The 17,601-nt window shown below is 55.0% G+C and overlaps 8 protein-coding genes across 8 annotated transcripts; 3 read left to right on the top strand and 5 right to left on the bottom strand.

Moving 5' to 3' along the window:
* Window positions 1-211: 211 nt before the first annotated feature.
* Window positions 212-1,117, bottom strand: L226DRAFT_564765 (uncharacterized protein; the record flags this gene model as incomplete). Its single annotated transcript, XM_067683688.1, has 5 exons — window positions 212-305; window positions 374-596; window positions 662-784; window positions 837-1,040; window positions 1,093-1,117. The coding sequence occupies 5 exons, from the start codon at window positions 1,115-1,117 to the stop codon at window positions 212-214; spliced, it is 669 nt and encodes a 222-aa protein (XP_067542730.1).
* Window positions 1,118-1,295: 178 nt separating this feature from the next.
* L226DRAFT_17842 (uncharacterized protein) lies at window positions 1,296-2,583 on the bottom strand. Its single transcript, XM_067672694.1, has 3 exons — window positions 2,069-2,583; window positions 1,752-2,007; window positions 1,296-1,697 (listed from the first exon to the last, which is right to left on the bottom strand). Exons 1-3 carry the CDS (start codon window positions 2,550-2,552, stop codon window positions 1,475-1,477), a joined length of 963 nt encoding a protein of 320 aa, XP_067542729.1. The 5' UTR covers window positions 2,553-2,583; the 3' UTR covers window positions 1,296-1,474.
* Window positions 2,584-2,695: 112 nt separating this feature from the next.
* On the top strand, window positions 2,696-3,265 carry L226DRAFT_528355 (uncharacterized protein). The gene is made up of 3 exons (XM_067679340.1): window positions 2,696-2,802; window positions 2,873-3,032; window positions 3,088-3,265. The coding sequence occupies exons 1-3, from the start codon at window positions 2,800-2,802 to the stop codon at window positions 3,120-3,122; spliced, it is 198 nt and encodes a 65-aa protein (XP_067542728.1). The 5' UTR covers window positions 2,696-2,799; the 3' UTR covers window positions 3,123-3,265.
* On the bottom strand, window positions 3,162-5,298 carry L226DRAFT_497304 (histone acetyltransferase type B subunit 2). The gene is made up of 9 exons (XM_067677607.1): window positions 5,092-5,298; window positions 5,014-5,027; window positions 4,865-4,957; window positions 4,421-4,816; window positions 4,293-4,367; window positions 4,091-4,237; window positions 3,914-4,040; window positions 3,638-3,863; window positions 3,162-3,586 (listed from the first exon to the last, which is right to left on the bottom strand). Exons 1-9 carry the CDS (start codon window positions 5,161-5,163, stop codon window positions 3,360-3,362), a joined length of 1,377 nt encoding a protein of 458 aa, XP_067542727.1. The 5' UTR covers window positions 5,164-5,298; the 3' UTR covers window positions 3,162-3,359.
* A 179-nt stretch (window positions 5,299-5,477) lies between these two features.
* On the bottom strand, window positions 5,478-6,315 carry L226DRAFT_528352 (uncharacterized protein). Its single transcript, XM_067679339.1, has 4 exons — window positions 6,281-6,315; window positions 6,135-6,200; window positions 5,911-6,085; window positions 5,478-5,778 (listed from the first exon to the last, which is right to left on the bottom strand). The coding sequence occupies exons 2-4, from the start codon at window positions 6,153-6,155 to the stop codon at window positions 5,705-5,707; spliced, it is 270 nt and encodes an 89-aa protein (XP_067542726.1). The 5' UTR covers window positions 6,156-6,200; window positions 6,281-6,315; the 3' UTR covers window positions 5,478-5,704.
* A 111-nt stretch (window positions 6,316-6,426) lies between these two features.
* On the top strand, window positions 6,427-7,941 carry L226DRAFT_528351 (uncharacterized protein). The gene is made up of 3 exons (XM_067679338.1): window positions 6,427-7,102; window positions 7,153-7,208; window positions 7,265-7,941. Exons 1-3 carry the CDS (start codon window positions 6,561-6,563, stop codon window positions 7,885-7,887), a joined length of 1,221 nt encoding a protein of 406 aa, XP_067542725.1. The 5' UTR covers window positions 6,427-6,560; the 3' UTR covers window positions 7,888-7,941.
* Window positions 7,942-8,228: 287 nt separating this feature from the next.
* On the top strand, window positions 8,229-15,032 carry L226DRAFT_451661 (uncharacterized protein; the record flags this gene model as incomplete). The annotated part of the gene is made up of 28 exons (XM_067675026.1): window positions 8,229-8,310; window positions 8,370-8,503; window positions 8,561-8,707; window positions 8,763-8,843; window positions 8,906-9,034; window positions 9,087-9,237; window positions 9,288-9,610; window positions 9,664-9,834; window positions 9,889-9,999; window positions 10,054-10,184; window positions 10,230-10,662; window positions 10,712-10,834; window positions 10,886-11,072; window positions 11,123-11,255; window positions 11,305-11,555; window positions 11,604-11,664; window positions 11,715-12,507; window positions 12,558-12,788; window positions 12,841-12,998; window positions 13,050-13,202; window positions 13,256-13,331; window positions 13,384-13,516; window positions 13,579-13,679; window positions 13,728-14,064; window positions 14,117-14,400; window positions 14,449-14,573; window positions 14,628-14,745; window positions 14,799-15,032. The coding sequence occupies 28 exons, from the start codon at window positions 8,229-8,231 to the stop codon at window positions 15,030-15,032; spliced, it is 5,391 nt and encodes a 1,796-aa protein (XP_067542724.1).
* A 578-nt stretch (window positions 15,033-15,610) lies between these two features.
* L226DRAFT_607325 (precursor to secretory protein Ssp120) lies at window positions 15,611-17,038 on the bottom strand (the record flags this gene model as incomplete). Its single annotated transcript, XM_067685786.1, has 9 exons — window positions 15,611-15,658; window positions 15,711-15,729; window positions 15,791-16,223; window positions 16,298-16,318; window positions 16,378-16,552; window positions 16,612-16,687; window positions 16,740-16,787; window positions 16,841-16,860; window positions 16,919-17,038. The coding sequence occupies 9 exons, from the start codon at window positions 17,036-17,038 to the stop codon at window positions 15,611-15,613; spliced, it is 960 nt and encodes a 319-aa protein (XP_067542723.1).
* Window positions 17,039-17,601: the final 563 nt, after the last annotated feature.

Genomic DNA, 17,601 nt, shown 5'->3' with positions numbered 1-17,601 from the left:
TTTACCCCGCATTCCGGGCACGAAACGCAGTCCGGAGTCCGGCATTTTCGGAACGCGAGCGGATCCCAACCTCGGCCTGGCAGGGGGATGTACAACTGCATATTCTTTTCTTACGCTTACAAATGGGTACATTAGACTACATTCTTGATGGTGATGCTTTCGTTTCTTCTCCTTACTAGTACTTGCTTGCTTGGAGTATTCCATGAAGCGCTTACGACTCGAGCTTGCCCAGCAACCAACAGCTCGCAAGCACCTGACCTAAGAACAGGGGCGCGTGCACCCAACGCGTCTCAGTCGTCGGAGCTCTGCGTAAGACAGGCGTCGGTGTCAGCAGCCGAAAACCCGACGATTAGTACGCAAGGTTATTACTCACGATCCAAAGGAGAAGTGAGCCTGCGCTCCAATGAGGAAGAGGACGATAGCCGGGAGACGGTTCTTGTGCGTCTTGTAGCCAGCCTTGGACGACATGGGCGAGAATGACGTGTATACCAAAAGTCCGGCGAGGAAAATTGCGCACTCGACGAAGAACGTCACGATCGGGTGGTCGAACATGCCCGCCCCAAGCGCGTTGGAGTCATGGGGAGTGATTTTGATGTCTGGTATAGCATGCATTCATGCATGAGCGGAATACACCATAACCATACACTCTCAAGATACCGACCAGTGCGATGAGACGGCCACTCGAGCAAAAAGTGACTGGCTGACGCCGCTACGATAGTGGCGAGGTCCTTCCAAGTGACGAGACCGCTGTGGGTAGATCGATAGAAGGCAGCCAAGGTGACACCTTCGGGAGTCATGAGCAACACACGGCTTACACATTTTAGATGCACACGAACCTGCCAATACCATGCCGAGAAGAGAGTGGCTGTATGGATAGTTGTTCGAATATGGAAAGCACCCTCGCGGGATCAGCGAGCCATTGAGGTTGAATGTCTCAATTCCAAAGAACTGGAGGAGGAAGAAGGTAACGTCGGGCAACGCCCCTGCGAGCGTCAGGAGAGACAGGGGAACTCTGGGCGCGAAGGGCTTCGCGACGAGACCTGGGGTGGCAAGGTCAGCGAGGAGCAGTATATGAGGACTGAGTGCACTGACCTGGAGCGTAGTGCGCAACCCACATACTGGACTTGATTCGGACGAGACGATGAAGGTAGAGGTTGCAGTTATCCCGTGTGCAGCCAGGTTTATATGACAGCTATCCTCGACGGAAGGAGTGTACTCAACGATGACGACATAGGCAGATGCGGGTCCATGAGGGGCAGCCCGGTGGAGTGCGAGTACTCATGACATGCCCAACGACACAACATTGACCCATCCGCAGATCCAGCATTCACGAATCCGGGTGCTCGAGAACGTACGGCCGCCGTAGCGCGGTAGACGTACTCGCTTGCACTCGAGACCACGAGCGCTTCGACGCGACGTACTGTGACCCTGTGTAACGCCGCACGTTTAGCCACAGCACGAGTCGCGACCGCGGTCACTGTGACTGGGACTGCAGGCAAAACTCCCATGTCCTGTCTTCTCCCCTCTCTCCGGTCTTTCCTAGACCGTGCGCACGTTCTCCCTTGGTCATCCGATGTTCGTATCCTACCCATACGTGACGATGGAAGACGAACGACCGTAGTTGAATATACTTGGGATTGGGTTTCTCTCCGGACGATTGGGGAGGCGGAGGATTTTTCGCAAGCTTTGGTAAGTCCCTAACATCCGTGCTTAGCGAGCGTGACCGTTGGAAACACAGGCGACGGATGTACCATAGTGTGTATGGAGGCACGTTCCTCAACGTGATCAGGATTGTGCCTCGAGCTTGCCGCGGAACGTCGTCCATTTTTTCTTCGTCCGACCCTGCGTCGTTTCCAGACTCGTCATCGGGGTCCCTTTTCTTTTTGTGAGCCTTGTGGATGCTGGGTATTGGTCCAGAAACGAGCAACGAGGCCGCAGACCGGAGGAAGCCCAGAAGCAGTAGTTGGTTGGACAGGATATTCCTATCCTGGTCCGTGATACCCTTTCCTGTGATTGGACGTCAGCATTGTGCTTTCAGCTACATTGATGAGACATCGCCTTCACGCGCCTGCATGCGGGAAATTCCAGACGATCCGATCGAACTTCCTCCCCCTCAAGGGGGCACAGCGGTCCAACTTCGTAGCATCGACGCTGAAGAGCACTTCGACACCCTTGTCGCGGAGAAAAGCAATGATCTCCGCTGCGTCTGGGTATTTGGAGCAGCACTCTTCCTCCGTGTCGTACGCGGTCGCGGTAATATTAGACGGCGGCAGAAAATCTAGAGAGGGCGGAGGAGAGGAGAGGAGAGCCCGAGCGAATGAGAAGTTTCCCTCGCCGATCAGGAGTATCCTGTCCGTGGGCAGTAAAGGGATAGTCGGGCGAGCATTCGGCGCAGCGGTGGCCTTCGCCTTCCCTTTGCCTTGCGCTGCATGAGCAGCTTTGGCACGCTCGGCGTGTTGGGCGGCGTGGGCGGCGTCTTGCTTCTTCTTCAGGCGGGACTGTTGAGAGGACAGTGCCGCCTTGAGCGAGCCCTTCTTGCCCGACTTTCCCATGGCCGCGGATTGGAATGATCGCGGTGGAGAGCAAACGGTTGTTTGCGCATATTAGAAACGGAAGCCTTTGGCACACACGGCCAAACACCCGACGATGCGCCGGCGGCGCGGTCTCGACGTGCCACGCGTCTACCGCTGGGCCTGACACGTCTATCACGTACTCTCACTGCATCCGCCCTGTGCACTATATTTCGTCAACCCAACCCAGTCGCTCCTTAGCCCCTCTTGCTCTTGTATACCTGCCACCATGGTCTGTCTGTCCTTATGGCTCTTCGGCACCCAGTCAAGGCGTGACTGACGCGCATTCGGATCCCGGATAGCCCACTGAATTCGAGTTGCGCAAGAGAAACTCCCAGTTCGCGGACAAAGCCCGCGCAGGCAAGAACCCCATCAAGCCCTCCCGCCAGGAGCGGCTCTCAAAACGCAGCCCAATCAGCCTCTGGGCGTTGGGCATCATCCTGTTCGTCGTAGTGGGCGGAGGTGCGTCTCATTACTCGGCCTGGCCGCCCTTACCGAACTGACTGCCTTTATCCAGTGCTATTTGAGCTTCTCCGTCTGTTCTTCCTCTGATTACGGTATCATGGAGCGCGTCTGCGGACGCCCGCACGAGACCTCCTCGTTGTACAACATGCGCTCTTCGCTGTAACTTATGCTGCTCAACCTACTAGTCTTTGGATCTTGCTTATAATGCGAAGGGTGCTGGCGACACCATCAGATGTGATGTGAAGGATACTGGGAGAGCCCCAGCAGATACATGTCGAATGTCGCAAATCGTAAGCACCCTCGTCCTATACATGAATCGACCCTTCAGGCAGAGGGACCAGCATCTGCATCTGCCCCCTCTCCGACTGTCTCGATGCCTTCCATGGCTTCTCCTTCCAGCTCCTTTTCGTCGATCTTCACCTCGTCTCCGGCCCAGATGCGCATCGTCGGTTGCCATACCATGAGGATGTTGTCTTCCGACGTGCTAGCCGCGGTCCAACTCTCTCCTTCTCCAGGCGCCCAGCAGAAGTCCGTTGGGCGTGCCGTGTGGCCTGGCATACGATGAGCAAATGCCTTGCGAATGGCGAAGCTGGGAAACTGACCTCCGTGAACAAAGATCAACTCGGGTGGTCCGTCCTCCTGGTCATCCGGAGACTGCTCGACCCCGATCTGCGAGAGGTCCCACACGTTCACCCGCCTGTCGCTGGAGGCCGATGCGAAAACAGTTGGGTTATGCGGTGACCATGAAAGATGCAGGACTTCATCGGTGTGTGCTTCGAATACGTGCATGATGCTGTCCAGTCTGCGTCGGTCGCGTAGTTGTATGGTCTGCAGCCCCGCATCAGCACAACCGCAGTAAAGCAATTCATTGCGCTCACCTTGTCAGCACTACCTGTGAGAATCAAGTGGGGGAAGTCGACGTTGGGAGTAAATGAGACTGCCAGAATCTCGCGATCGTGTGCCTGAACCTGTGCGGCCGGTTTTGAAGCGTCGCGGGTATCCCAGCTAGGATGTGTCAGTCTAACCGCACAAGGATGAGCAGAAAAATGAGGTACATCATAAGCTTCTTGTCATCGCCGACGCTGGCGAAGGAGTAGTCTTCGGTGGCGTGCCAATCAACATCGCCGACGACAGAGGTGTGACCACGGAAGACAGTCGTAGGCTCGATTGTGTTGTTCGCTTTTGAATACGAGTTGATATCCCTGCGTCATGTATGTCAATCTACGGACCGTCAAAAGGCGCGTCTACACGACTTACCAATGGCATACGGTCGTGTCCTCTGAAGCGCCAAGGACATGACCTGCCTTGAGCGGACTCCAGGCCAAACCGTACCTAGCGCTTGCCTGAGATGACAGCCTCAATAACAGATTCGCTGAGAAACGTACCCTTCCTTATTCTGTCCAACAAGCCGGATGTCCGGCTTACACAAGCCCCCGCGCTCCGGCTCGCTGGAATGCTTTGTCCGGTCGAACACGAGGACTTCTCCAGAGACGGCCCTCGTTGCAATGAGGTCTGGGTTCTGGGGCATGTACCGTGCGCGGTTGACCTCCCCAGGGTGGTTGATTCGTTGTATAACCTGCACGCGCGGGGTAGGAGGAAGGCTGTGGCCACCGAGCTCGCCCCGCTCATCGTCGTAGTCGCTGCGGTCAAGCCTGTCGGCAGAACTGCTGTCGTCGCGCTTCGGGAGATGTACAGTGGCAATCTGCAGGTAGTCTTGTGCCTGACCAGATGTGTGCGTGCCAAGGAGTACTCGATGGACGGTGTAGGGCTTGTTCGCGGGCCTGAAGGTCGTGAGGGGGATATGCGCGCGACCAGTGAGAAACACGTACGACTCCTTGTCTGGGAACCACTGGCATGTCAGACTTGGCCAGTCAAGGGCGTGCGTGATGACCACATCGTACAAGTATGGCGCGTTCTTCTTCCTGCGCGAGCAGTGTGAGCCCCGGGCCGCCACAGAAGGTTCCTGCATCCTTCTCACCATGTTTTATATTCCTGGTCGTCCGACCGCACGGTCAGTCCTGGCTGCGTATGTGTCATGAGGCTGCGGGCAGAATACCTCATTGATGAGCTTGTTCTCCTCTTCGGCAGCAAGATCGTCCTCTAGCTCTTCTTGCATGGGTGGCTTCATTGTGTGAGGGTATTCTGATACAAGCGAGATATGTGCACGGACGGTTCAGACGAGCTAGGGCGGTGCAAGGCGTGGTGGAGGACTCAGCGGAGGTGAGTGGCTGGAGAGAACAAGGACGTCTGACCGAGACCACGGTCCACCCTACGGCGTTCGCGTCGCGTCACAGACGCGTTCCCTCCGCACGTCACGTACAAGTCACGCTTCTCCTGAGGCCCTGCCAGTCTCCGCGGGATGCAGTCGGGAACCTCACACCCACGTACCTCATCTCACACTTCCAATAGTACGACACATATTCCGAGCACTCGGATGAGATGGACATTACTGGAAGGACATACGCATGCATTACGGAGGCTTTGGTAACGACACCATCACGGTAAAGATAACATAGAGATGGACTGCAACGGAACAGCTGTCACCAAAATTGCGACCAGTCAGAGGCCAACCATGTCCATGAAGCCGTCGGTGCGCTCTACGCTGCGCGCGATGGTATGTCTGGAATAGGCCTGCATTCTAGATGGGAGAGTACAGATAGGTGTCCACGTCACTGCGACTCTGCTTCCCACTTGGCTATCAACTTCTCCAGGTCGAACCGAGGGTCTTCCGGGTCGGTGACAACTAGATTCGAAGTAAAATAAAAGGAGTGCAGGCGGTGAGCATTCGATCAAACCACGTATTGGAAGGACGAGGCAACGTAGTGAACGAAGAAACGAGGGGAAAGAAGGCTGTCCGACACAGAAGGAAACTCACCACCATCCTTGCCACTCTCCTGCTTCCTCTTGAAGGCCGCCTTGGCCTCCTCAATCAGGTGCTCGCGCTCATGAATGGCATGATGCTTGACCTCGGCGTCGTGCGCCTTTTGTAGTGAGCGACGGTGGGCGATGCCGTAGAAGACACCTCCGAGGAGAGCAGTATACCGGACAACCTAACGAATCGTCAGCTACTGCGTGAACAAAACGAGCGACGCGACATACGTTGACTGTGGTGGAAGCCATTCCGACCGCGAGATCCCGTGGACTAAGGAGGGAGACGGGAATTACCTGGGAAATAGTGTTCAGTCGACGTCCCAAGGTCTACACGCAATTTGTAGCCAGTACGAAATAGACGCGAGGGTGCTCACCAGGAAGGAGGAGAAAGGGATGTGTGAGCCTGGGCGTAGCGTTGCCTGCCTTGGCCGACGTTGGACGGAAAGAATAGGATGCCTGCTGACGTAATACGCTGGGTCCAGGAAATCCGTTCGGCAAGCGCTCTGTGACAGTCTACTTATGTAGTGAGGTAGAGTGGCCCCACTGGCCTTTCTCAAGTACTCTCAAGCTCTCCAGTTCTGTCTTCTTGCTCACGCATCATAGTTTTTCCACTCTTTCTACGTTGCTTGCTGGGTCATGAATGAAGACGTCGACATGGACGCTCCCCAAATTTCTACACTTCGCGAGGAGACATCACCAGAACCGAACCTTGTCCCCTCGAAATTTCGCCTCAAATCACTGGTGAACAACAAGTCGGAAAGCTCAAAGGCTGGCTCTGTATCAAGCAAACATGGCAGGGCGGATAGTGACGATGACGAGGAGGACGACGAAGATGAGGAGGAAGACCAGCTCATTGACGATGATGATGACGAGGTCACGAAGCCTCCGCCCCCCGTGCCCGCACAGGTTGCCGCACCTGTGGCAGCGACACCCCCAAAACGCGGCGGTCGCGGTCGCGGAGGAGGTCGTGGCCGTGGACGAGGTCGCGGAAGAGCTGGTGCGCCACCGGTCCCCGCGCCCGGAGTGACTTGGTTTGAGACTGCACCTTCAGAGGCTACTTCGTCCCAGGTGGCGAGCGCGGATGTCTGGGATCCTTCTAGTACAGCTGGCGGAAGTCCAGCCGCTCAACCTGCCGCGAGGAAGAAGCCCGGTCCTCCGAAGGGCTCGCAGCGTGGCGGTCGCAAGAAAGTGACGAAGTAAGTCGGTACGTTCTCGTCTCTAGACCCGCTCATTTAGCTGTTGGCAGGGTTCCGAAGACTGCAGTGTCCATATTCAAGGATGACATGGATACAGCGAGCGAGGGTGCGTTTCTCGTAATGAGGAGGGTTTGTGTGCTCACGCACGTCCCTCATTTGCAGCCTACGCAGGGACGGCTGCATCGTCCCCAATACCCCATGACGGATCTCCGGACCCGGACATACCATTGTCATCGATCGCAGCAATGCATCATGCCATTGAGGATGCCCCTCTTGAAGGTGTTCCCCTGCCTGTATATCCACTCCCCTCCAAACCCTTCCCCGTTCAACCTCCGCCGAAGATTGGCACCGGCTTTGCTCCATCCCTCCCTCTGGACAAGAGCGGCAAACCAGTCCGCAAATGGAGACAAGTGAACAGAGAGGTTCGCGGTATCGCTGGCGGTCGCTGGTTCGTGAAATCCTGGGTCGGAGAGAAGGAATCCGAGTTTGCGAATGCTATCGCTGCCTCCCAGGCCGCCGTGCAGGCTCTTGCCGGTGACGGCATGTCCGCCGCTGGACTCACCTTGCCGACACTCTCTGGTGTCTCCATCTCCGGCACTGGTCGTGGAAGAGGTAGAGGCGCGAGACATGGTGTCGCCCACTCCTCCACCGTCGCATCGTCGCGCGCGGGCTCAGCCATGCCCGAGAGCATATCCGCACAGCTCAAGAAACGTGGTAGTGGTCCCGGTACGCCTTCTGTAGACGTCCCGACTCCCATTCCGATCTCTGCCCCTGTGGTTCCTTGAGCACTTCCACACCTTGTTATAAATGGACTGGGACGATATCTGGGTCTATCGGGCATATTTTTGTAGTGTTTGCTATTTATTTCGCTTGTACATGTACGATCAGTGTAATGTCAGTGGTCGTTTTGGACGACGGAATGGTTCAATAGCGTATACTGGAGTACGCGGTGTGCGAGAGATCGTCGCGCCACGTGTTGGCGCCCGTCGTCCTTGAACGCGCCCCTGCGCGGTCACTGCGCTTTCAAGCTTCAAGCATCGAATTAGGAAGCATATCTCGGGCCTCTACATACCTCCATCACCACACTCTTCCTCATCGCGGGCGGATTACCGTCTGCTGGCCTCTCATGTCTGCGGCAAGCTCACCCAGGGTTCCCAACGCTGACGCTAAGAGGTCCCCATGGTACTCCCTACGCGGAGGTGACGGAAGTGAGCCGCATCCCCGGATACCTGCACCGCGCAAGTGGCTAAAGCAGACGTCGAACTAGCTGCCACACCCATCGGCTATGCATCCGACCCCAAGTACAAGAAGTACACCCAGCAGGTGGAGAAGTGCCTGAACTCGTTCGACAATGTCCACGAATGGGCGGACTTCATCTCGTTCTTGAAGCAGCTGCTTAAGGTACGCTTTCGCCATGTATCGCGAGAGAAGACCATGACTCAAGAAGTACACTCCCAGACGTTTGAATCGTATCAACAGTTCAAGGAGATCCCGCGTAAACTGGTTGTGGCGAAACGGCTGTCTCAATGCTTGAACCCTGCGCTACCGAATGGAGTGCACCAGAGGGCGTTGGACGTGTACTCTCACATCTTTGCTGTCCTTGGGGTGCGTGGTCTGATGCTCTGGGAAATGGAATGAGAGACTCACTTGGTCTCGTCAGTCCGAAGGGTTAAAGCGAGACCTCGCACTATGGTCTTCGGGACTGTTCCCCTTCTTCGAGTACGCCTCGACAGCAGTGAAGGTGCGTTCCGTTTACTCTATCGTGATGTCCCCAATTCAAGGCGTGAGCTTGGCATCGTTCAGCCCACTGTCCTGAATCTCTTCGATACCCACTATGTACCCTTACAAGCCGGCCTTCGCCCTGTCATGAAGTCCTTCATCCTCGCACTACTCCCGGGACTCGAGGAAGAGAATGGCGAGTACTTTGACAAGGTCCGTACACGATATCTCGGAGGAAGCGCAACGACCTGATGTATGCAACAAGGTCCTCGCATTGTTGGACCGTCTTGCCGGAACGATCTCCCATGCCTTCTTCTTCCAGAATGTCTGGCTCACCATATTGACCACTCCCCGCGCGCGAGGTACAGCGTTGACCTACCTGTCCCGTCGATTACCACCGTTCAAGGCGGACGAAGGTGAGTATCATGTGTGTGGTGGGTTTCTTTCCTGCTCACGTCCTCGGTAGACATCACGCCGATAGTTGGGAGCGACCTCGGACTCATGATCAGAGCATTCTCGGCAGCACTGGAGGATGACGATCTTCTCGTTAGACGTGGCGCTCTGGATATATTGCTCCAGTCGTTGCGTATTGATGGAGTCGCAGTGCAGAAGGCCCAGGCTGACGACCGTGCCATCCTCATGCGAGCAGCAACAAGCGTGGTACTTCGGCGCGACTTGGCATTGAACCGACGGTTGTTTGCATGGCTATTGGGACCTGGGGAAGGAAATCAGACGCAAATTGAGTACTACAAGCAGCACTCATTGGAACTCTTGCGGTCTACGCTTAGGGTAACGCTCAGTACCTCTTGTCGTTCTTCACGCCTTAATCCATCGCGTCACAGGACGAGATGTTCAACCCATCACCGGAGTACTCTCAGTCTCGCCCGTTCAAGATCTTCATCTCGCTGTTGGATAAGTTTGAGATTGGTCTGCCGTTAACTGAAGTCCTCGTCTATGATGCCTTCACAGCACTTCGGAAAGCGCTTGACTCAGGGCCCGATTCCAGCGACGACGTATGCGTTCCGCTCGTGATACTAAACCACAAGCTAATTGATCTGCCCTTACAGCTAATCATGACAGGGAGTACCTTGTACGAGGCGGTGGAGCAGCATACGTTGTGGAACCGTCTTCTTACCGCTGTCATGGCCGATCTCGAACCAGCCCAGTCACAGAAGAAGGTGCGCGCTATTTGCTCGATCCTTTTGTGGCGGACCACTCACTTCGCTCTCAAGGGTTGCGGGATGGTCAAGTACTTACTGACGACATTCCATACTCACGATGAAGAGATCGAGACCATACATCTCCCTGTGGTGTTCACTGCCATCCTCAGGCTCCTGGCGGTGAGGAGTGCCACTTCTCAGAGGTGGCTGGATCTGATTTTGCTGTAACAGACATGCTCTTGGGACAGCCCATCAATGCTCCGGGTCGCTCTAGAGGCACTGTCTCTTGAGCAGGAGATACTGACTCACATCCCTCCCGCCGCTTTGAAGACGCGACCGCCTCCACGCCAAGGACAGGAGTCTGCCTCTGACGAAGACATTATCGTCTTCGCGTGCGGCCTTTACGGCATCAGATATACTGGTGCGGTACCGATAGCCTCGTGCTCTGCTGTGCCTTTCGCCACTGCTTTCCAGGACCTCGTCGCACTGAGCACGACGGCCGCAAAGACCCTGCTACGCGACGCGAAACCCGACGGGCCGTCTCGTAATGTCTTGCTTCTGACTTTGTCTCTCTTGGACACGCTAGTCAGCCGGCTCGAACACGAGACTGATGTCCCTTTCGTCGCCCACTGGGACCCAGCTGAGTGGCTGTCTGCGGTTCTTGCCTGCATCCAACAGCAGGTGCGCATTCGCCTTGCTCTATAAGGTCTTCTGCTGACTGGTACCTCAGACGGTTACCTTCATTGCAGTTGATCGTCTGATCACTGCGGCGGTGAAGATTCACCAGACAGACAGGCTAGAGCCCACGTTTTCTCTGAACAAGCGATCGTATATCGCTACTATGGTCAACGTGGTATGTTACAACTTTCTCGTAGACTCTCAGTATCTGATCTGGATGTCTCAGCTTCTCGGTTACTTGGGTCCTTCATACTCGGCTTATCACGTTCGCGCTGTCAACCTCATATGGGCGTTGGAACGCTTGGGCACTCAGCCTCATGTTGAGTCCGTGATTGCTCAGAGTCTGTCAGCCCGCCAGTCACATGAGCTGCAAAGTGCTTGCGAAGCCTTCGGTGTGCTGTGGCGATTGACAGGTAAGCGGAGGAAAATGCGTTCATGAGTCAGCCGCTCAAACTCCCAATAGACGACAACATGTTGCCTGGCGTGCATCTCAAGGTCCCAATGATGAGCGTCCTGGAAACTTTGAGGAGCGATGACCCCAAGCTTCGGCGAATTGGCGAGACCTGGATGCGCTGCAGCCTGAAGTCATACCTTCGGTAAGCTCGCGTTGCCCCTTACGGACTTCGAGTTCTCATCATCTTAAAGCGTGCTAGACCCATTATTGTACGACCTGTTTGACCCTGCCATCCGTTTCTCTCCGTCGACTACAGAGATCAAGGGCAAGCAGCTGCAAGGGTTCGCGTATGACCGCCCCTTCGATCAGCGCTACGTCAACTACCTACTGGAAACGCTACTCTCTGTGGTCAAATTCGGCGGGCAAGGGTTCAGCAAAGTCGCTCGAAGCACCCCAATTAGCCGTTCCCTGTACAGCAACCTTCTGCAACGGCTGCAATCAGGTCCGCTGTCGTGATTATCGTCTCATTTACATACTCACCAACACATAGTCAGCGCCGCATTCCCGGAGGCCTCGTACATGGATATCATCGTCTCTCAGTTGTTGATGAGGTTGGTATGTCGGGTCATAGTGGTGCTCCGTTGCTGACTGTGTCTACTAGAATTCTGCAATCTGAGCCCCAACAGGCTTTGAGCCCCGCGATGCTGCCCTTCCACATTATCTCACAGAACCTGGCTGTCGATATTGTGCAAGCATTAGTCGCGCGAGGTGAAGTTGATCTGATTACTCTCCAGAGCCTGGAATCCGCTGTGGTTCAGAAGCTATATTACTGCGTCCATACCAGTCGGCTTGACTTGCAGAACAAGCTCCTGCATCTCCTCCACTCCGTCATCATCGCATCCATTGCTGGGTCTGAAGATCGGGGGCCAGGTTCATCTGCTAACATGGAACGAGCAACGGATGGGATCAGTCTTCAGGACGCATCAACAGCATCCCGGAAGGAGTCCCATGCAGTCCATCCACTGCTGGTTCAAACTCTGATTGATGGTATCTCGACCCCTACAAACCGACCTCTGTTGCAGCATTGGTTGGACTTTGTGATGATGACGGTCCCACAGTTCAAGGAGACTTTGAAGGCCGTGGTCACTCCCCTTACCGATTGCATCTGCAGGCAGTTGCGTCTTGCCCTGACAGAAATCTTGGACGCCTCCGTTGACGGCCCACAGGGAGAGGACATCGTATCTTACACGAGTGACGCGGACTTCATGATGCTGTTGACGGCTCTCGAGCGGCTCTCACTCCTCAGCATGACGCGCATTACGGGAGAACAGCCCGCAGAGGAAGAGCAGCAAGCCGCAGAGAAATCTGCCCAAGAATCTGGAGGCTTGCTGGGCTACGTCTCGGGTGTCTTCGGTTCCGATGGTGTGTCAAACGCGAACGATGATGCTTCGTTGGTGAGTCCTCGTCAGGTCGGCGACTCGTGCAATATTGACTTTGACCATAGACGAGGACTTCCGACCATCGCTGCCTGCACAATGCGGTTCGAGTGTTATATGCCATGTGGGACAAACTGGTACTTCCTCACGAAGGAGATTGGGCTTCGAGGGAAGAGTCACTTGCCTTAATCTACTCTCGCGCTCGGAACCGCAGTAGACGGGTGCTCGAACACTTGTTTCGTGCGCACTCGACCGAAGTGCTGGAATCTGTGGTCGATTGCTGGCATGAACAGGTTATGGTACGTTATTGTCTATCTCACCCCTCTGGCGCAGGGTCTGACTCCATTCTAGGCGAGACCAGACAATGCAGAAACTTCAGCAGCTTACGATCTAGTCGATGTGCTGACGTCAAGTGCTCAGAGCGCAGTGCACATGTTGTGCGAGAGCATTTCATGTCGTACACCAGGCTTGTCGGAACGGACCAAGAAGGTGGCGGCACTCGCGGATCTGTAAGAGTTTCAGCCTCCGCATCTCCAAACTTTCTAACGTCATGGTGTCAGTCTCGACATGACTCTGTTCGACTTCCTTGAACAGTATATGAAGCGTTTAGAAGGCCCTCTAGCCCTGCAAGTGTGGAGCCGCTTCCTCCAGCTCGCCAAAGATCTTCTGGTCTCGTTGCGCGACTTCAAGCCCCAAGCGTTTGCAGCGTTGAAGTGAGTTCCACTTTGCTGTTGAGTATGTTTCTGCTGACCCTCTGAAACCTCAGGTGCCTTACCGTGCTCGCCGATAAGGTGTCCCAGACAACCGCACTGGATGATCGGCGAGTTCGAAAGGACTTGCAGGTATATTGCCGATTTTTGGGACCCCATGCAATGACTTATAACGATGCTACAGGAAACCTATAGCAAATTGCTCGATATCTGTGTACTATCAGGTCGTTCTGTGGAGTCTGGCTCATGGATTCGAAGAGTCCAACGGGATACACTTGCGGCTAACGGTCGGGACTCGCCAGCCCCAACTCTGCGCGGTGAGCACCTATATACCCCAGGCTCAATGTCCGCTGTCAGCTAAATCTTCCGACACATACAGTCACTGAAAGTGCCAAGTTCGATGAGAAGAATGCAAGCTCGACATCATTACCCCTACCCGATAGTGGCAAAACCTCGTACGGAACGGACCTCATTCAACAGGTAAGCCTTACCTCTTGTGTTCTGAAATCCAAGGCTCATCTCTTCTAGGTTAACTCCTACATCGCATCGGATGCACTGCCCAGCATTCGTAAATTCCTCATCGACTCGGACAAGATCCTAGCAGCGTGCAATCAGATCGTCTACAACATCGTCAACCCTGCACTGAAGGGCAAGGCAAGGCCCTTGGATGTGGAGGATGACATCATTGCCATCATCCGGGAGATGTCGAAGATCAACGTTGCAGTCAAAGCCTGGCGTCCTCCGGTGTATGACTCGCTCCACGATAATAGGTGCTTCAACTCAACGGCCGACGCTGGCGAGAAGTGGATACCCATGGTGAAGTCTTTCTTCGATACGGACAAGACTGCACTTCCAGAGCTGCTAGGTGAGCGTCGTCGATGCTACCAAAACTTTGAGGTTGAAATGACACTATACAGGCAAAATCACCACAGTTGCATCAGCCAACATCTTCACCAACAGGGAATACGAAATGCTACTGCGCTCGCTAAACCTGCGGCGGTTATCATATGCAATCTTGTCGGCTGAGAAGAACCACTTCCTTACCCAGCTTCCAAGCATCCAGGAGAAGCTAGTTGATACTCTTCGGAACGTTTCCGCGCCCATCGTCCAGAGCGAGGTGTTCCTCTGTGTCCGAGTACTCCTATGCCGACTCTCACCACATAACCTGTCGAGTTTCTGGCCGGTCATCTTGACAGAACTTGTAAGTAATTGTTCAAGCGAGATATAAAATTTACTCACCATCCACCAGTACCGCATATTCGAGCAAATCCTGTCCAATATCCCTGCCGATGGCTCGGAAGAGCTTGGACTCATCCTCTCGGCATGCAAGCTACTCGACCTTTTGTTGGTGTTAGAAACCGAGGAATTCCAAATGTCAGTCTACCTACTTCCCTTGCTTCATCAAGGATCCTCTGACTTGTTCCCTAGCCACCAATGGATTTTCATCACCGACACCGTTGACGCTATCTACCGTCCCGATGACTGGTTTCCAGAAGCCCTTCTGGACCGGCTCGCAGAGGTCGTCGGAGCTCTTCCGGTTGCAGAGGTACACGGTGCCCTCAGTTTTGACTCGACTTTGTGACTGACCCAAAGCCACAGAGCGACGTCCGACCACCATCCGCATCTCATGCCCCCACACCCTCGGCCCCTAACACTCAGATGAGGCGACCGCTTCTCCATTGTCTCCGCCAGATCGACAGCGTCCGGGATCTGGTGCCCTTCTTCTCTACCGCCAGTATCTCGTCGTACGAGAGCGTCTACCACAGCGGCGGCGTCATCGACTGGCCAGTCGTGGAGCGGGGGCTACTCGAGGACCTATTTGAGGGGAGGTGACGTGCTGCATACGTCAAAGTACATACGTAGGATACGCCAAGGGACCGTTTCTGCCATTCTGACTCTCAACGCCGCGCCGCCTGGAATCTAGTCATTGTTACCGCTCCTTTACGCCTTGTAATGCCCTTGTCACTTTGCTGCTCGGTACCGCTGTTGTAGCTCGATACCACTCACTGCTTACGATACTCAACTCTTCAGTTGTTCTTCTCTTGGCGCGGCTAATGTTATCGATGTGGATCAATCGTTCTTCTCAGACACGTTGAACGGTATCGGTGCGGGTCAGGAGAAAGATATTGCCACTAATGTATTGCCCATATGCCCGCACCCCATCCTCGCCGTCGAGTCGCCGATCATCTTGGCTGAGCTCGATCAAGTTCTCCCCCCTCCTCCAATCGGATATTCCGCCGTCTGCGTTGCTACGTTTGTCGCTTGCGTACAACGAGCAAAGCAAGCATGCGATAGCGAGCACTCCTTAAAAACGAACGATAAATACACGAGTGGGTACTGAGAGGCCCAGGTCCCATCAAGGCATTCTGTGCCCAATAACCAAAGCCCATAACGTACCCTGACCAGTGAGCTCAGAAGTCGCCCCAGGTCCGACGGAACTTGTACTGTATGCGACGGTCCTGCGGTCAGCGTCCTTATTTGCAGACAGCGTGAAAAGACAGTGATAAGTACCTTGTACGGAAGGTTCTTCCTGTAATGGCAAATGTACTCAGCAACGAAGACGGTGCAGCATCCCATGAGACTAGACGCACCTCATCTTCTCCGACGGCGACTTGGGAGGCTTGTAACCACCCTCACCTGAGCCCCACTCGCCCTGGCTATCAGCATGCGCCTTCACATTCGCATACCGCTCTGCGGGATCCATCTTCTCCGGGGGAGCGACACGATTGATCTTCTTCGGGGGACCGCCAGCCGGAGGAGCATCGTGATCAGCAGGATGCTCGAGCTGATCGTTATGCGGGTCCTGGACAATAAGCTGGGGGTCTGCATGCTGCTGCTCCTGTGCGGGGGGTTCGTCGTGTGGCTCATGTTGTGCAAGGACCTCCTCGACAGAGACACCTTGGAATTTGGCCTCCCGCTCGGCTTCGATGCGCTCAATGTTCTCGTGGTGCGCAAAGTGCTCGAGGTCCTCGGGGTGGTTGTATGACTCATCAGTCTGGGTCTCAGGGGTGGAGTGGAATTGCTCTGTCATCCGGAAGGGAAGGGGTAGGGTCGAAGAATGAGCGGTCTCGGAGCGCTCGTATTAGGGAGGCACGTACCTTCATGGTGAAGGAAGAACTCTAGCGAATGACGCAAGATGATCGGTATGGTGGAATTGGAGGACAAAATGTCGACGCACCGCTCTCCACATCGTAGTGGTGTCCCTCTGCACCTAGCTCGTCGAAGCTGGGGAGCCCGTCCAGACCGACGGCTTCCAGTTCGTCAAGCGTGATCGTTCCATCTCCGTTCTTGTCCAGTCGCTTGAGTACCTCGCTGACAACGTAATCTGCCTTCTTCTGGTGCTCAACCTCGTCCTGAACGGGTCACCTAGGGCTGAGCACACGAGCAATCAAGACGCGTCATGACAGCATACCTTGGACTTCTTCTGCGAGTAGACGTGATGAACACCGTAGATGGCCTCAATCTCCTCCTTGTCCCACCGTTTGTCACTGCATCATACGTCGGTTCGGGGAGGGCTTTGAGGATACGGAGAGGACACACCGATTGAGATCGTGAAGCTGGAAGAAACTCGGTACATCGAATGAGTCGCTACAAATGCGTGCATAAGCAACATTCAAAGCACAGGTATCGCTCAAGCGCACATATGGTGTTCCGAGGCCATCTGTAGAAAACATGTCAGAGCCTCTCGGAGAGGGATAGAACCGCTTGCTGATACTTACGTGTCTTGCAGCATACTGAGCAACGGTTTCTCCCGGCTGGGGACCATCGTGCTCGTGCCCGCCGTGGGCGGCGACCGCGCGGAGGTAGGCGAAGAATGCGAGGCCAGCAAGGAGCTGCATAGTGTGAAGGACGGCGACCTGGCTGAGAGTCTGTGGGGAGGGGCAACGCCTGCGAACGATTTGAGACGCTGAGTCAGCAGGCGCCCATCCAAAAGATGGTCATGAGACGCGCACGCGTTATCGCGCCTCCCACCTCGCGCAGTACTAGTGGTGCGCGCGATGCGCGACGCGCTCTCCTGATCCTGTGAGTCCTACGCCTGGGCATGCGGACAGCGGGCACATCGAGTAGTAAAATTGTGTAAATGTGATACCTATATCATGACGCTTGTCATATTGCAGTCTTCCAGCAGCAATGGAGGGATGTAGCAAGCACGAACTTCAAGTCGAGGACGGAGGCCACCATGTCGCGGTCATCACGTGATATGGGTATCCGCGGTTGGTGGCTGAACAAGCGCCTGTGCTCTGTGCTCGCGCGTGCCTCGAGACTGCGCGAAGTCTTCAGCCTCCCAGAGTGAACTTCTGGCTTCAAAACTTGTCGCGTTCTCTCACAATAATCACAGAGGATGTTTTGGTCAATTGAATTTTCTATAAGCATGACAGACAGAGCCCAAATGGCACCGGTC

The sequence above is a fragment of the Lentinus tigrinus genome (genome assembly GCF_003813185.1).
Source record: "Lentinus tigrinus ALCF2SS1-7 unplaced genomic scaffold L226scaffold_1, whole genome shotgun sequence".
In the NCBI taxonomy this organism is placed as follows: domain Eukaryota; kingdom Fungi; phylum Basidiomycota; class Agaricomycetes; order Polyporales; family Polyporaceae; genus Lentinus; species Lentinus tigrinus.
Note: the sequence above shows the minus strand (reverse complement) of the source record. Positions and strands in the feature narration are given on the sequence as shown.

Coding starts and splice junctions, on each gene's coding strand:
- L226DRAFT_17842 (XM_067672694.1), bottom strand. CDS start 2,552: ATGGGAAAGTCGGGCAAGAAGGGCTCGCTCAAGGCGGCACTGTCCTCT. Junction 2,008..2,068: donor CTGGAATTTCCCGCATGCAG/GCGCGTGAAGGC, acceptor GTCCAATCACAG/GAAAGGGTATCACGGACCAG. Junction 1,698..1,751: donor GTGCCTCCATACACACTATG/GTACATCCGTCG, acceptor CACGGATGTTAG/GGACTTACCAAAGCTTGCGA.
- L226DRAFT_528355 (XM_067679340.1), top strand. Junction 3,033..3,087: donor GTTCGTCGTAGTGGGCGGAG/GTGCGTCTCATT, acceptor GCCTTTATCCAG/TGCTATTTGAGCTTCTCCGT.
- L226DRAFT_497304 (XM_067677607.1), bottom strand. CDS start 5,163: ATGAAGCCACCCATGCAAGAAGAGCTAGAGGACGATCTTGCTGCCGAA. Junction 4,368..4,420: donor GTTGGACAGAATAAGGAAGG/GTACGTTTCTCA, acceptor GGCAAGCGCTAG/GTACGGTTTGGCCTGGAGTC. Junction 4,238..4,292: donor GACACGACCGTATGCCATTG/GTAAGTCGTGTA, acceptor TACATGACGCAG/GGATATCAACTCGTATTCAA.
- L226DRAFT_528352 (XM_067679339.1), bottom strand. CDS start 6,155: ATGGCTTCCACCACAGTCAAC. Junction 6,086..6,134: donor TGGCTTCCACCACAGTCAAC/GTATGTCGCGTC, acceptor ACGATTCGTTAG/GTTGTCCGGTATACTGCTCT. Junction 5,779..5,910: donor GGAGAGTGGCAAGGATGGTG/GTGAGTTTCCTT, acceptor CTTCGAATCTAG/TTGTCACCGACCCGGAAGAC.
- L226DRAFT_528351 (XM_067679338.1), top strand. CDS start 6,561: ATGGACGCTCCCCAAATTTCTACACTTCGCGAGGAGACATCACCAGAA. Junction 7,103..7,152: donor GGTCGCAAGAAAGTGACGAA/GTAAGTCGGTAC, acceptor AGCTGTTGGCAG/GGTTCCGAAGACTGCAGTGT. Junction 7,209..7,264: donor CATGGATACAGCGAGCGAGG/GTGCGTTTCTCG, acceptor CCTCATTTGCAG/CCTACGCAGGGACGGCTGCA.